We start from the raw sequence: 12,684 nt of genomic DNA, 5'->3' as shown, positions 1-12,684 counted from the left end.
TTCTGAAAGGATCTTGTTATCCCTTGGAGTGAGAAGATTCCTAGCTACCACAGTAGCGGTTATGTTATTCTTCATCATAGAGTCCCCAACCGTAAGAGGACCATTAGAAGATAAGAAGGACGGGCGCCATATATTATCTTGACGCTGCTCGTCTGTATCACTCCTAAGACTCAAATCTAAGCAAATGTTAGATGGGCAAGTCATTTTTCAGAAATGATGAAGGAAAAACAGAGGTCAAATAAAATTTCAGAAGTGCAAGAGGTGGAAATTTCTCAGGCAGCAACTTTCTGAGCATACTCTTGAACGCAATTGATGTCTCTATAAAAGAAGAGGCAACAGAGCCGCTTGTTCAAAGATCGAAGCGACACGGCTCTCCGAATTTCAAAAAGCCAGATTTTCCTGAATAAAGTTCGTTGGCATTTTTCAGACATAATCCCAGCTTTTCAGATATCGCGTGCAACTTTGTCAAAGATCTCTGACAAAGTTGAAAACGCGTAAATCTTACTGTTCTATTTACACCACAGTTGCTGACAAGAGTAAAAGCACAGCACCACCACTTGCTATTGAGAAATCTCTATATATGTCGACCTCTGTTCTCCATAACAAGGCAGACCTGCAACACTACAAGAATACCTAACTCTTCCTCATCTCCGAGAATGCATCTTCAACATAGCATCTCGAAATATTCAGTTTTCTTCCTCTCCGAGAATACCTCTTCAAACATGTCACACCAGAGCAAGATTATCACATATCTTCAGGGACCAAAGCAAGATTATCTCATATCATGCAATCTCCCTGTCATTTCTTTTGTCCTTGTTCTTGCCTACGAAGACAAGGATAAAGAAAGCAATATGTCGGAACTTCCACTCAAACTCCCGGTAAGGAACCGACTGCCTGGAACCTTTCCTGATTGCTTACCTAGTGTTGCTCTCGAGTAGTCATCTTCAACGGTTGGAGCTGGGTCTCCAGTCACCAAGAAGTGATGAACCATTCAAATGCAAGGGTTTGCATTCCTCTCCTGCATCAGGGGACAAATCCTACAAGAGAAGATGCCACACATGCATAGGGGAAAAGCAAGGAAAATACTACTTAAGCAAGGGGAGCAAGTAAGGAAAGTGAAAATGATACATTGAAGCATGTGGAGACAAGGGCAACAAACGCGTGCTGATTCATCCCTAACAAAACTGAAGATCACTTGCCACATGAAGCTCCTCATGGTCCAATTTCATTCAAGATCAAGCCTCGAAGGTCCTTGAAGAAATCACAAGTCCGATTCAAGATCAAGTGTCCACCACTTTTGAATCAAATTCCGCTCCAGATAAAAGGAGTAAATTCCGATCTTCGATGCTAGTCTAGCAGAAAGTCCTACAACCCAGTTCAAGAAAAAGGCTGTGGAAAGTTAACAATAAGTAAAGTAACTCTTTTAGCAACTCTTCTTACTAAGAGACTAAAGCAGAACAATCAACGATCAACCTAAATGATTTGAAATCAGGGGGAGATACTCATCAGGGGGAGCATCCAAGACATATCAAGATTTTAACGAGTCAATCGAAGACTTGTGGCCATCCAAGGGGGAGTGTTGTAAATATTATGTGGATGGTCCACATGAATAGTTTGTTACTATTTATGCACAGTATTATCACTATTCATTTGTGGAAAATTTGTAAAGTGAATAGTGCTTTATTTTGTTTATATAAAGGAAGAAGAGGAGATGAAGTGAGAGGAGTTTACGGGAAAGGAAGAGAGGAAGGAAGGAAGAGGAAGAGAGAGAATAGAGGAAGATAAGAGGAGATAATAGAGAGAGTTATCTTTGTACTCCTATTATTCTAAATTATAATGAAAGCACCACTGCTGCCCCGAGGACGTACTCCAGTCACACTGACTGTAGAGGAACCTCGTAAATTTTGTGTCTTGTTTCATTTATTCCACTGCACCCACAGTCGATTTTACAACAAAAGAGAATTTTTATTTTGTTTGTTAGTAATTTTTTAATTTATGTTTGTTTGAGTTGGACACTTAAACCGAAGTTGATTGATCAACGACTTTTTCTGGAATATATATATATATATATATATATATATATATATATATATATATATGAAAAGATACTCATGAGCGAAAATATCCTATTTTATATTGTAGCGATATTATAATGTAGTTTAAATCACATTAACAAATTTTAGGAATTGACTACAATATGTATTAGATACTTCCCAAATCACCGAGTAGCGATTAACTATAATCAATGAGAGCTCTCCATTTCTCCAACTCGAAGCCCACTTGCTCAAGGACATGGGGCAACACTGCAACAACGTTCGTAGTGTCCCACATCAACTACGGACAAGAATGGCGACTCTCCTCACGTATAAGAGGAGACTCTTTCCCATAATCAAGCTCTTTTGAATCTTAGGACCCCTAATCCAAGCTTAGTCCTGTACTTATACTTAAATATTGTAACATGTAAACACTACATTATTAACAAGAACTTATATACCCTCGTGGATGTAATTCTAAGTTGAATGAACTACATACATCTCATGTATACTTCTCTACCCTTACCTTTTTATATATCACCATTACTTAGCGATTAAAGCACCCTCACGAAGGTCACTTTACTAACCTTTGCGTTGACTCAAGGTCCACCTCAATATCTAGCATTCTCTTGTTACGTAAACACCACAAAATCTTTGTTATTAGTGAACCACGGTGATCAAAACAACCAACAAACAAAGAAAGTTTGAACATACAAAAGAAAACATGTACACAGGAAAGGTGAATTTGGAAAAGAAAAGGACACATGGCGACGTGTATTAAATTTTGGAATTAAAAAAAGTAGGGATTTTTAAATCCCACAAAAAGTTGGATGTTAATCTCATTAAATGGGGTAATGCTAAGGAGATTAAATTTATAGATAAAATTTTGAAAGCTAAAGAACATGAAAGTTGATAATTGATTTATTATTTAAACGTTGATAAACATGTTCATTCTTATTGGAGATACTTCATTTAGTTTGCAAATTTAGTTTACTAGCATTACCTCATAAAATAATATCAAAGTTAATTTTGAAAGGAAAAAATACAAGTGTGAACACATTAAATTTTGGACTTGAATCAAAAGCTAAAAACAAAGCAAGTAACCCTCTACTACAGTGGTGGAGAGCAGTGTTGTCTTTGCACCACAGCATGGCGTGACCGTGATATTGAACCCCGTCACTTCCCTAATTTAATATCTAATTTATTTTAATTATTATTATTATTATTATTATTATTATTTTTTTTTTTTGTAAATGAAAAATGTTAAATGTTGATTTCCCACTTAATTTTTATAGTTTATTTATTTATTTTTTAACGAAAGGTGCGATATTCATTAAGATACGAAAAACCATACAAAGTGAGGATAGGTTGCATACATAGGCTTCGATAAAAATCTTGCCGCGACTTTCAGCCCAGTCAAAGAAAAAAAGAACGTCCCGCACAAACAAACTAAAGTTAGCCATCCTCACAAACCAAATCAAATAATACATTTTAATTTGAAAAATCTTCAAATAGCGCATCCAAAATTAATCCCGAAGGTTCATCACGCCACACAATCTCCTAAGCACACCCTATTCCAGCACGTGCAAGTCTGTGAGCAACTTGATTTGCCTCCCTTCTAATACGGCATGGCTTCGCATGAGAAAAATCTTTGAAGAAAGACCACATATCATTAATTATAGGACCTAGAGGAGATGTATCTTCTCCTTGGCCATTCATGGCTGCGATGGTGATGACTGAATCTCCTTCGAAGATACGATTATACCGATGCCAAATTAAAACATACCAACGCAGATATGATATGTACCCATATCAATTTGAAATGTACAAATATATCGTCTAGAAATGTACTTTTGATGCTAATATGAAATGTATCCATGCCAACTTAAAACTTACCAACATATCGGCTAGAAACGTCTCAATACTAAATGGAAACATACACAATACCATCTACCACTAGAATCTATTTTCCAAATGTACCATAGTACGAATACTCAAATCAAAAGGTTTGCATAAAATGAAAATAGAAAGGGAATGAACATGACAGCAAACAAATGGCACAAAAAGATTGTGGAATGTTCATGAAAGAAGATGACATAAAAATATATATCACGTTAGAAGCATAAATAAATCAAATTTGATATGTTTTAGATTTTTAAAACATACGTCTACTAGATTCTAGAAGATTTGGATAATTATTAACTAATTGGTACATTATATATGGCAAATTGTGTAATTTTATTTTAAAAATGCTGTAAGAAAAGTTTAATAAAAATTCTAAAAAATATAGATGTTTAATCTAACAAATAGAACAACGAAGTATTTAAATCTAAACGCCTTCATATATTAAAATTTGGCAGCAAATAATTCTCGCGGGTCAAGTAATTAAAGGCCCAGGTTACGCCAGATTCTAGCAGAAAAAGAAGTATATATTCTAGGGTTTAAACTCCACCCTCAAATATAACAATAGGAGAGTAGGAGAGTTGTTTCAGGGGTACAAAATCTAGATAGCAATGCCGTCCTTACGTCGTATCTCATGGCAATCCGACGGAGCGTGAAACTGTTTTCCTCCTTCAACACGCGACCTCTTTCTCCTCCTCTTTTACCCTCCTCTATTCACAACAGCAGCATACAAACTCTTACCACCACTGCGGCTCCTCCAGCAACAAAAACGGAGCTCCAAAATCCATAAGCATCCAAACCGACGTCGGATTAAGAATCACAAAGCAGTTGTTTCTCACTCAAGTCCAAGTCCACCGCCGACCTCAACTCCCTTGCCTCTGATATCGTCCCTCTGGTCTTTGCTGACCGATCTCCCAGAGGCGGGCCTTGTTTGTCCTTTGTCAATGGCCTCTGGGTGGACTAGTCAACCCCTCTCAAGCCTTGTTTCAAAGAGGTGGTGGACAGTTTTTACAAGGCGGCTCGAAAAGAAGTCGATTTCCAGACCAATGCCGAAGAAGTGAGAATCAAAGTGAATTTGTGGGCCAAAAAGGAAATTAGGGGACTGATCACAGAGGTTCTTCCTTTTGGATCGGTTAACAACATAACGAGGCTCATCTTTGGGAATGCATTGTACTTCAAAGGAGTTTGGGATGACCAGTTTAATGCATCAAAAACAAAGAAGTACGACTTCTACCGTCTCAATGGCAAACCATCGGTTAAGGCACCTTTCATGACCAACTATCAGCACCAATATGTTAAAGCCCTTGACGGCTTAAAAGTCTTAAAACTCCTATACCAAAAGGGAGATTCTCCATGTGCTTGTTTCTTCCGCATGAAAAAGATGGGCTGCCAGCTTTGGTTGAGAGGGTTTGTACTGAGCCCGGCTTCTTGGATCACCATCTTCCGAACACAAGAGTTAGAGTGGGTGACTTCAGAATTCCAAAGTTTAAGATTACTTCCAGTTTTGAAGCTTCCCAAGTTCTCAAGGAATTAGGGCTGGTGTTGCCTTTCGAAGTTGATCCATATAATGGAGGTAATTTGACAGAGATGGTGGACTTACCTCCGGGTGAGGTCCCCTTGGTTTCAAGTTTATTTCATAAATCCTTCATCGAAGTTAATGAAAATGGATATTTCATAAATCCTTCATCGAAGTTAATGAAAATGGAGCGGAAGCTGCCGCCGTTACTTTCTCCTCAAAGGTGGCTGGGTCATGCCGCCCTTGTCATCGTCCAAAGCCGATAGAGACTTTGTGGCAGATCACCCGCTTCGAGTCTGACTGTTACTGGAGGAGCGACGATGCTGTTCCTGTCGATTCAGTTCTGATTTACCCGCTGAAAATAAGTTGTTTAAATTTGAAGATCCTTATTTAATCTAATTTCATCGTCGATACAGAAGTTAGTTTGGGGGTGGTTTAATCTTTAACATGCATTGAAAATTTGCAATAGCTTGTTTCTAACTTTCTGCATTTCAATCAAACAAGCATAATACTATATTCTATATATAGATTTCGAATATACAATGGGCAATCATGACTTTGAATAAGCACTTTTGCTGAAAGCACTTTTATTTGAAGCATAATAAAAAAATTATGAGACATCTAACTGCTTGAAAAATATAACCATTTTGTTCTTTAGTACAAAAGAAACATAGCGCTTATGCTTCTAAATCAGCAACGTACTGAGTATATGCAGTCCGACAACCTTTGAGGTGCGTCGATTACTAATACAGCGCGATTCTTTTGCATCTGAAGTCAGCATTGGTGATTACTCAGTTCACTGTATTTGCGATCTCCTTGATCCACACAAACTTGATACGTTGATGTCACGCAACACAAGGTAAACTATAAATGCTACATACCCGGCAGTAAAAGCAAACACTCCGACACTAAACAACCACCCAGTCACTTCAGAGGCGAAGAAGTCGAACAGAAGGTATCCGTTGATTACCATCACTAGGGCCGCCACAAGCCATGCAACCATCTTCATAAAATAAAAATATGTGAGCATTCTAATGCATGAACAATATAAAAACAAAATCAAAAGTCAAAGAAAAGGGAAGAACGGCTTGAACACATAATTCACGGTGTTTTCATTTAATAAGGAACTGAAAACTGCCTCAGCACAATAAGAAACTGATATATCAAGCAACTATTCACCTCAAATGTAATATTTCCTTTGATTCTTGATCAAATAGATCCACTCACTAATAAAGTTTATCTAACACGAGGGCAAGAAAGAGTAATCTAGATTCCATTTTCAGCTAGACTATGAAATTCAATGCAGGGAGACGGTTTCTTTTCTCAAAACACTAAGCGAAAAGTGGCATTACAAAAAACTAAACGAAAAGCTTGAATGCTGGAGCAACTACCAAATTAGTGGTCTAAAATGCTGTTCTATCGTCAAATCTGCAGCAAATAGTCATCATTTATCTTAAAATTAGACTACATTGACTGTCACCATAGTATCCTATTTGTGCACGAGTATATGATAGATTATCGAGTCCGTAGAAAGAAACTACCAGTAATCTATCATATACAAATAGGAAGCAGAAAGAGTATAGTGGCACCATCCTTAAAGACACCATAGACCAATGGGTCCAAAAAAGCCAAACCTAACTTGATTCATTTGCATAGCCAAAAAAATCACTAGGCATTATTTTTCAAATCTAGACATTGGAAATGCAAACGCCATCATTGACCTTACGGCCTAAATGAAGTAGAAAGGAAATGACAACATACCTTGAGAACAGGGCCAATTTTAAAAGATCCCATGAGTTGCTCCTTTGACACCAAGAAAAGCAAGGGAATAAGTGCAAAAGGGATCTGAACTGACTGTAACACATTAAGCCACTCATTTAAAACATCCAGTGTGTCCTCCGAGGAGTCAAATATAAGAGCAACTGTTATAGTTGGGATAATTGCACAGCTTCGTGTAATCAATGACCTCATCCATTTTTTCAATCTCAAGTCTAAGAAACCTCCCATGATGAACTGCCCAGCATAGGTACCTGTAATAGTACTACTCTGGCCAGCTGCTAATAACCCGATACCCCAAATGTACATAATTGGGAACAACCCACCCCCATACTTCTCTTGAAGATACTGCCCTGCATTTACAAGTCCTATACTATCTGCTATCTTCGTACCATAAAACCCCTTAGCAAACACAGTGGTAACAAAAAGGTTGATGACGAAGGAGATGACAAGGGCGACGGTTGACTCTATGGAGTAGTAATTGAGAGCTTCTTGAACTCGTCCTTTCTTGCTGTGGTCAACCTCCCTTGACTGTACTAGAGCTGAATGCAAAAATACATTGTGAGGCATAATTATGCAACCCACAACTCCAACAGCCTGCTTTATTGTTCTGGAGCTAAGTTTCGGGACAATTATACCTACAAAGAGGAAAACACATGACAGTTAATTAGATGCAGAGGAACATTGTAGTATGTTAGTTCGAAACTTTGTGGCCTGAAACAACCATTTAAAACATAAAAACGCAATCAAAAATCATAAATAGAGGAGTAAATCAATTACCAATCAGAAGTTCAATGCCGCTAGGCTTGGCTTCACCGAACATCCACGCAAATGAGAGCGCCATTGTTGCAATTAGAACCGCAAAAACAGCTTCCAGCTTCCTCACTCCATAGTTCTCAAGAAACAGGAAGATGAAACTGTAACATGGCAACATAAGAATTAGTTTAAAAGTTAACAATGCCAATATAGTTGCAGGTTCTTCAAACCGCAAGGCTTCGGTTCAAGTCAAACACAACGCAGGAACAGAAGAAATTTTGTTTTTTTTATACCTCAAAAAATAAAAAATAAAAATCTCAGTAACAAATATAGAAATATGCAGAAAAAATTATAGAAATCAGAGACTTTCCAGGCAACCAAACAGAGTCAACAGATTGATTAAGAGCTTCAAAAAATTAGCACAGTAATTCTTTACTAATTTCTCAAAATTGGTAAATAATCAAACCAATCCTCAACCAAAAAATGTAAATTCTCGGAAGAAAAAAAAACTTGACCACTGAAACCCAGAAAATCAAATTCAGAACAGAAAACCCAATTTCTAAAACCCAGAAAAATTCAAAGAAAACGATCAAAAAACACAAAAGGGTAAATTCCAAAATATTCGAAAAATACCAATCCAAAGCAGTTATGAGGACTCCAGACCAGAGCGGCAAAGCCCCATTACTCAAAATTTTAATAGCAATCGCACTCCCAATCACCTCCTGTATATCCGCCCCAATCAGCGCCAGCTCCGCCATCACCCACAGCACCATCCTCGCCCACGTCGGGTACTCCTCCCTACACAGCTCCGCCAAGTGCCGCCCAGTCGCCACCCCGAGCCGAGCCGACAGCAGCTGAACCAACAGCCCCATCGCCGTCGCCCACATCAGTAGCCACAGCAGTGAGTTCCCAGCTATCGCCCCCGCCTGAAGATCGCCCTCCAAATTTCCCGGGTCCAGAAACGCGATGCTCATCAGGAACCCGGGTCCGGTAAACAGCCACAGCTTCTTCCATGAAAACGGCGGCGTTCTGCAGTCGTCGTCTCCGACCTCGTCGATCCCCACGACGTGGACCTTATTGGCCTCGTCGTAGGCCGCCTCGGGATGGTCTTGGTCCGAGGCGAGTAACAGTGGCTGCGAGTGGTCGTGAGTCGAAACCATCGCGCCGTGTGGTGTATGAATTCCCTGCGGGCGGTTGTACGGAGTGTCGCCGTGCGCTCGCGGGAAGGTCGCTTGTGTGTTTTTTTGTGCTGCTCTGCTTTTCTCTTCAGCTTGGAAACGAAGCTCTCTGAAAACTGCCAGTCCTCCCCTTCCTCCCTATTATTTATTTCTTTTGCTTTTCACTTTTTTGTTTGTATTTTTTTTTTCTGAGACTTATAATTTATAAATGTTTTGTCCAATTGAACGGGCTTATTTCAAATATAGTTTTATACGAACGATGTTGCTCCACGTGGATTTGTAGATGGTCTGCCCCCACTAAGATGGCACACGTCATCTCTCCACATCGTGAAAGTTTCATTTGCTCTTTGTGACTAGGGCTGGGAAAAATATCCGAGAAAATCTAACCCAACTCGAATCATGCCAAATTCGACTCGAACCAAATTGAGCTCGGCCCGATAAAAATCAAACTCGATATAAACCGAATCCTTTCGTATTTGGTTTACGTGAAGGATTTGTTTAGTAAAATCGAATAGAACTGAAATATTTTTTATTTACATATTTATTAAATAAATAAACATTAGCCGTTGAATTTCATTGAACAACTCTATCTCCCTTAGGGTTTAGGAACGGAAAAATTAGGGACTTTCACCCTAAATAATTTCGTGTTTTTTTATTGGATTAAAGTATGTAAGGTTTCTTTTAAATATTACTATAGTAATATTTCCCTAACTCTATGTTTGGATGAAGAAATTTAAGATTACTAATGAATTTTAAAATGACGGAAATTGAAATGACAAGATTTTATTTTCGAGAATTTGTAAATTTTCTTGTTTGGTTAATCTAAAACAACAATGGAATTGAATACGGAATTTGTTATTTTTAAACTCTCAATCATAGAAATTGGGAAATGACATATATTTACATGGAATTTGAACTTGGGAATTGGAGGTCCCAAATTCCAAGTTTTTTTTCCACATGGAAATTCTAAATTTCTATGTTTATGAATCCAAACAAGGGAATTAGTGCATGTCAATTTATAAATTCTAACTTTTACCAAAATTTCAAATTTATTTCACTCATCCAAACATAGCGTAAGTTTCTTGGTTGACCTAAATGAGAAGGGTATAAATTGTTTGTAGAACCAAAATATATATATATATATATATATATATATATATATATATATATATATTAAAGAGATTGGCACGCTAAAGCTTGGTGTTAATGATTGCATCTTATATATTTTAATAAAAAAATATTATTACTTACATATCATAATTAAGTAAATTACAATATTGAATCACAGTTTAACAAGTTAAATTGTCAATATAAATGATGACCGAAAAATTATAAAACTCCGACGGAGACATAATTGCGCCTAGTCATCCAATCAAAGCGTTGTCTCTAAATTCTGTTATACATCATACATCCACTTCAATACACCTTAATTGCACCAGCATTATTCCACATGCAAATCCTCAGTGGACCCCACAAAATAGTGATGTAGCCAATGTTATCCACGGTTTATCCGTAATTGGATTTTGAGCACCATCGTAACTATAATGTATATTCACCATATTCACCATATATGTTATAGACTTATTTAACTGAGCTATTTTAAGGGAATAGAGAGGGAAGGCCGGCGGCAATAAGAGAGAAATTTGAGAGATTTAATTGTGAGGTGTGTGTTGTATCACCTCATTATGCCTTTATTTATAGTAGTAGGATATGTTAAATCCTTACCCTTTTAGGATTACAATTCTTAATAGGAATTAAACTACTAAAGAGAATATAAAAGATATCCCTAGATACACTAGGATTTACACAATCACATTCATATTCCAAATATGATTGAAACACTCTCCCTTGAGTGTTTAAATACTCAAACAAAACATCGCATCAGATCTTCAGCAGATAAGGTAGAATAGTTGATGAAGTCGGCGATACAACGGATGAATGCGAGTCTCAAATTAAAAGAAAGTATACATTGGTAGTAAAACTCATAAAATCTCGCTATGGTAAAACCTAAGGTATAGGGAAGTATGCATAATGTATAAAACAAACGTCAAACAGGATGAAAGTAGTCAACTCAACGGAGTATGATCATCCCAGGATGGGTGCCTCATCAAAACCTCGTTAGGTAGCAAAAATCCAGTGGGAAAAATGCTCCTAATCATAGGAAAAAGAGTACATTAAGATCAAGTGAGTATGCTTCAGGATACTCCCCCTGAGTTAAACATAACTTCCAAATAAGAGAACTACAAGCAATTCAATTCAGATAATTTACACATATCGATTTCTTGGACGAGCTTCTGAAAAGTAGACTTGGGCAATGACTTGGTAAAGAGATCGACCAGGTTGTCCTGGGAACGGATTTGCTTGACTTTAATGTTCTGATGCTGTTGTTGCTGGCAAGAATAAAAGAACATTGACGCTATATGCTTGGTGTTGTCTCCCTTGATGTATCCCTTCTTTAACTCCTCGATACATGCTCCATTATCTTCAAAGATTGTCGTAGGAAGGTCAACGACGGAAGTAAGGCTACTAATGTTTCGAATATGTGCTATGACTGCTCTCAACCAAAAGCACTTACCCAATGCTTCATGCAGGGCGAGAATCTCAGCATGGTTCGAAGAAGTTGCAACTAGCGTTTGCTTGGTAGACCTCCAAGATATAGCGGTGTCTCCAACGATAAAGATATAGCCTGTTTGAGAACATGCCCTATGTGGGTCAGACAGATATCCAGCATTTGCGTAACTAATAAGGTAGGAATAAATCCGAGGACCGATGGGGTAGCAACTCTCGAAAATTCATGGGTATAGAACAAGCCTAAATCTGTAGTACCTTTGAGGTAGCAGAAAATGTCTTTAACACCATTCCAGTGTCTGCGTGTAGGCGCATTGCTATATCTAGTCAAGAGAGTAACAGCGAATTAGATTTTGGGTCTAGTGCATTGAGCTAAGTACAATAAAGCCCCAATTGCACTTAAGTATGGAACTTCGGGTTCCAAAATCTCTTCCTCATCCTCCTTTGGACATAGGGGATCTTGTTCAGCATCTAGAGTCTGAACGACCATAGATGTACTCGACGGCTTCGCTTTATCTTCATTAAAACGTCGTAACACCTTTTGGGTGTAGTTCGATTGATGTACTAGGATTCTATCAGAACAATGCTTGATCTTCAGGCTGAGACAATATCGAGTTTTTCCAAGATCTTTCATCTCAAATTCCGATTTCAAGTGAGTGGTAATTTCCTCAAGCTCTACGGTAGTTCTAATGAGGTTCATGTCGTCGACATAAACTGCAACGATCGAAAATCCAAAATGTGACTTCTTTATGAACACGTATGGGCATAATTCGTTGTTCACATGACCTTGAATTGTCAAATATCCACTTAGACGGTTATACCACATCCGCCCGGATTATTTCAATTCGTAGAGTGATTTCCTCAATCTAATAGGGAGAGTGTTCCATGGTTTAAAACTATTTGAACCAGTCAATGGAAGTCTTTATGGAACTTTCATGTAGATTTTTGTATCTAG

At 37.9% G+C, this 12,684-nt stretch overlaps 1 protein-coding gene and 1 pseudogene across 1 annotated transcript; one reads left to right on the top strand and one right to left on the bottom strand.

Moving 5' to 3' along the window:
• Positions 1-4,546: 4,546 nt before the first annotated feature.
• LOC126602869 (serpin-ZX-like) lies at positions 4,547-5,717 on the top strand (annotated as a pseudogene).
• Positions 5,718-5,940: 223 nt separating this feature from the next.
• On the bottom strand, positions 5,941-9,339 carry LOC126603132 (metal transporter Nramp3-like). The gene is made up of 4 exons (XM_050269877.1): positions 8,617-9,339; positions 8,008-8,144; positions 7,213-7,865; positions 5,941-6,454 (listed from the first exon to the last, which is right to left on the bottom strand). The coding sequence occupies exons 1-4, from the start codon at positions 9,141-9,143 to the stop codon at positions 6,248-6,250; spliced, it is 1,524 nt and encodes a 507-aa protein (XP_050125834.1). The 5' UTR covers positions 9,144-9,339; the 3' UTR covers positions 5,941-6,247.
• Positions 9,340-12,684: the final 3,345 nt, after the last annotated feature.

Source organism: Malus sylvestris, chromosome 15 (assembly GCF_916048215.2).
Source record: "Malus sylvestris chromosome 15, drMalSylv7.2, whole genome shotgun sequence".
In the NCBI taxonomy this organism is placed as follows: Eukaryota; Viridiplantae; Streptophyta; class Magnoliopsida; order Rosales; family Rosaceae; genus Malus; species Malus sylvestris.
This window is presented reverse-complemented; position numbering and strand designations above follow the sequence as displayed.

Bases quoted from the DNA above. Each gene is read 5' to 3' on its own strand.
- LOC126603132 (XM_050269877.1), bottom strand. From the start codon at position 9,143: ATGGTTTCGACTCACGACCACTCGCAGCCACTGTTACTCGCCTCGGAC. The intron at 7,866-8,007 runs GTAATTGATTTA...TCCTCTTTGTAG, and splicing joins CGGCATTGAACTTCTGATTG to GTATAATTGTCCCGAAACTT. The intron at 6,455-7,212 runs GTATGTTGTCAT...TATTTTATGAAG, and splicing joins AAATTGGCCCTGTTCTCAAG to ATGGTTGCATGGCTTGTGGC.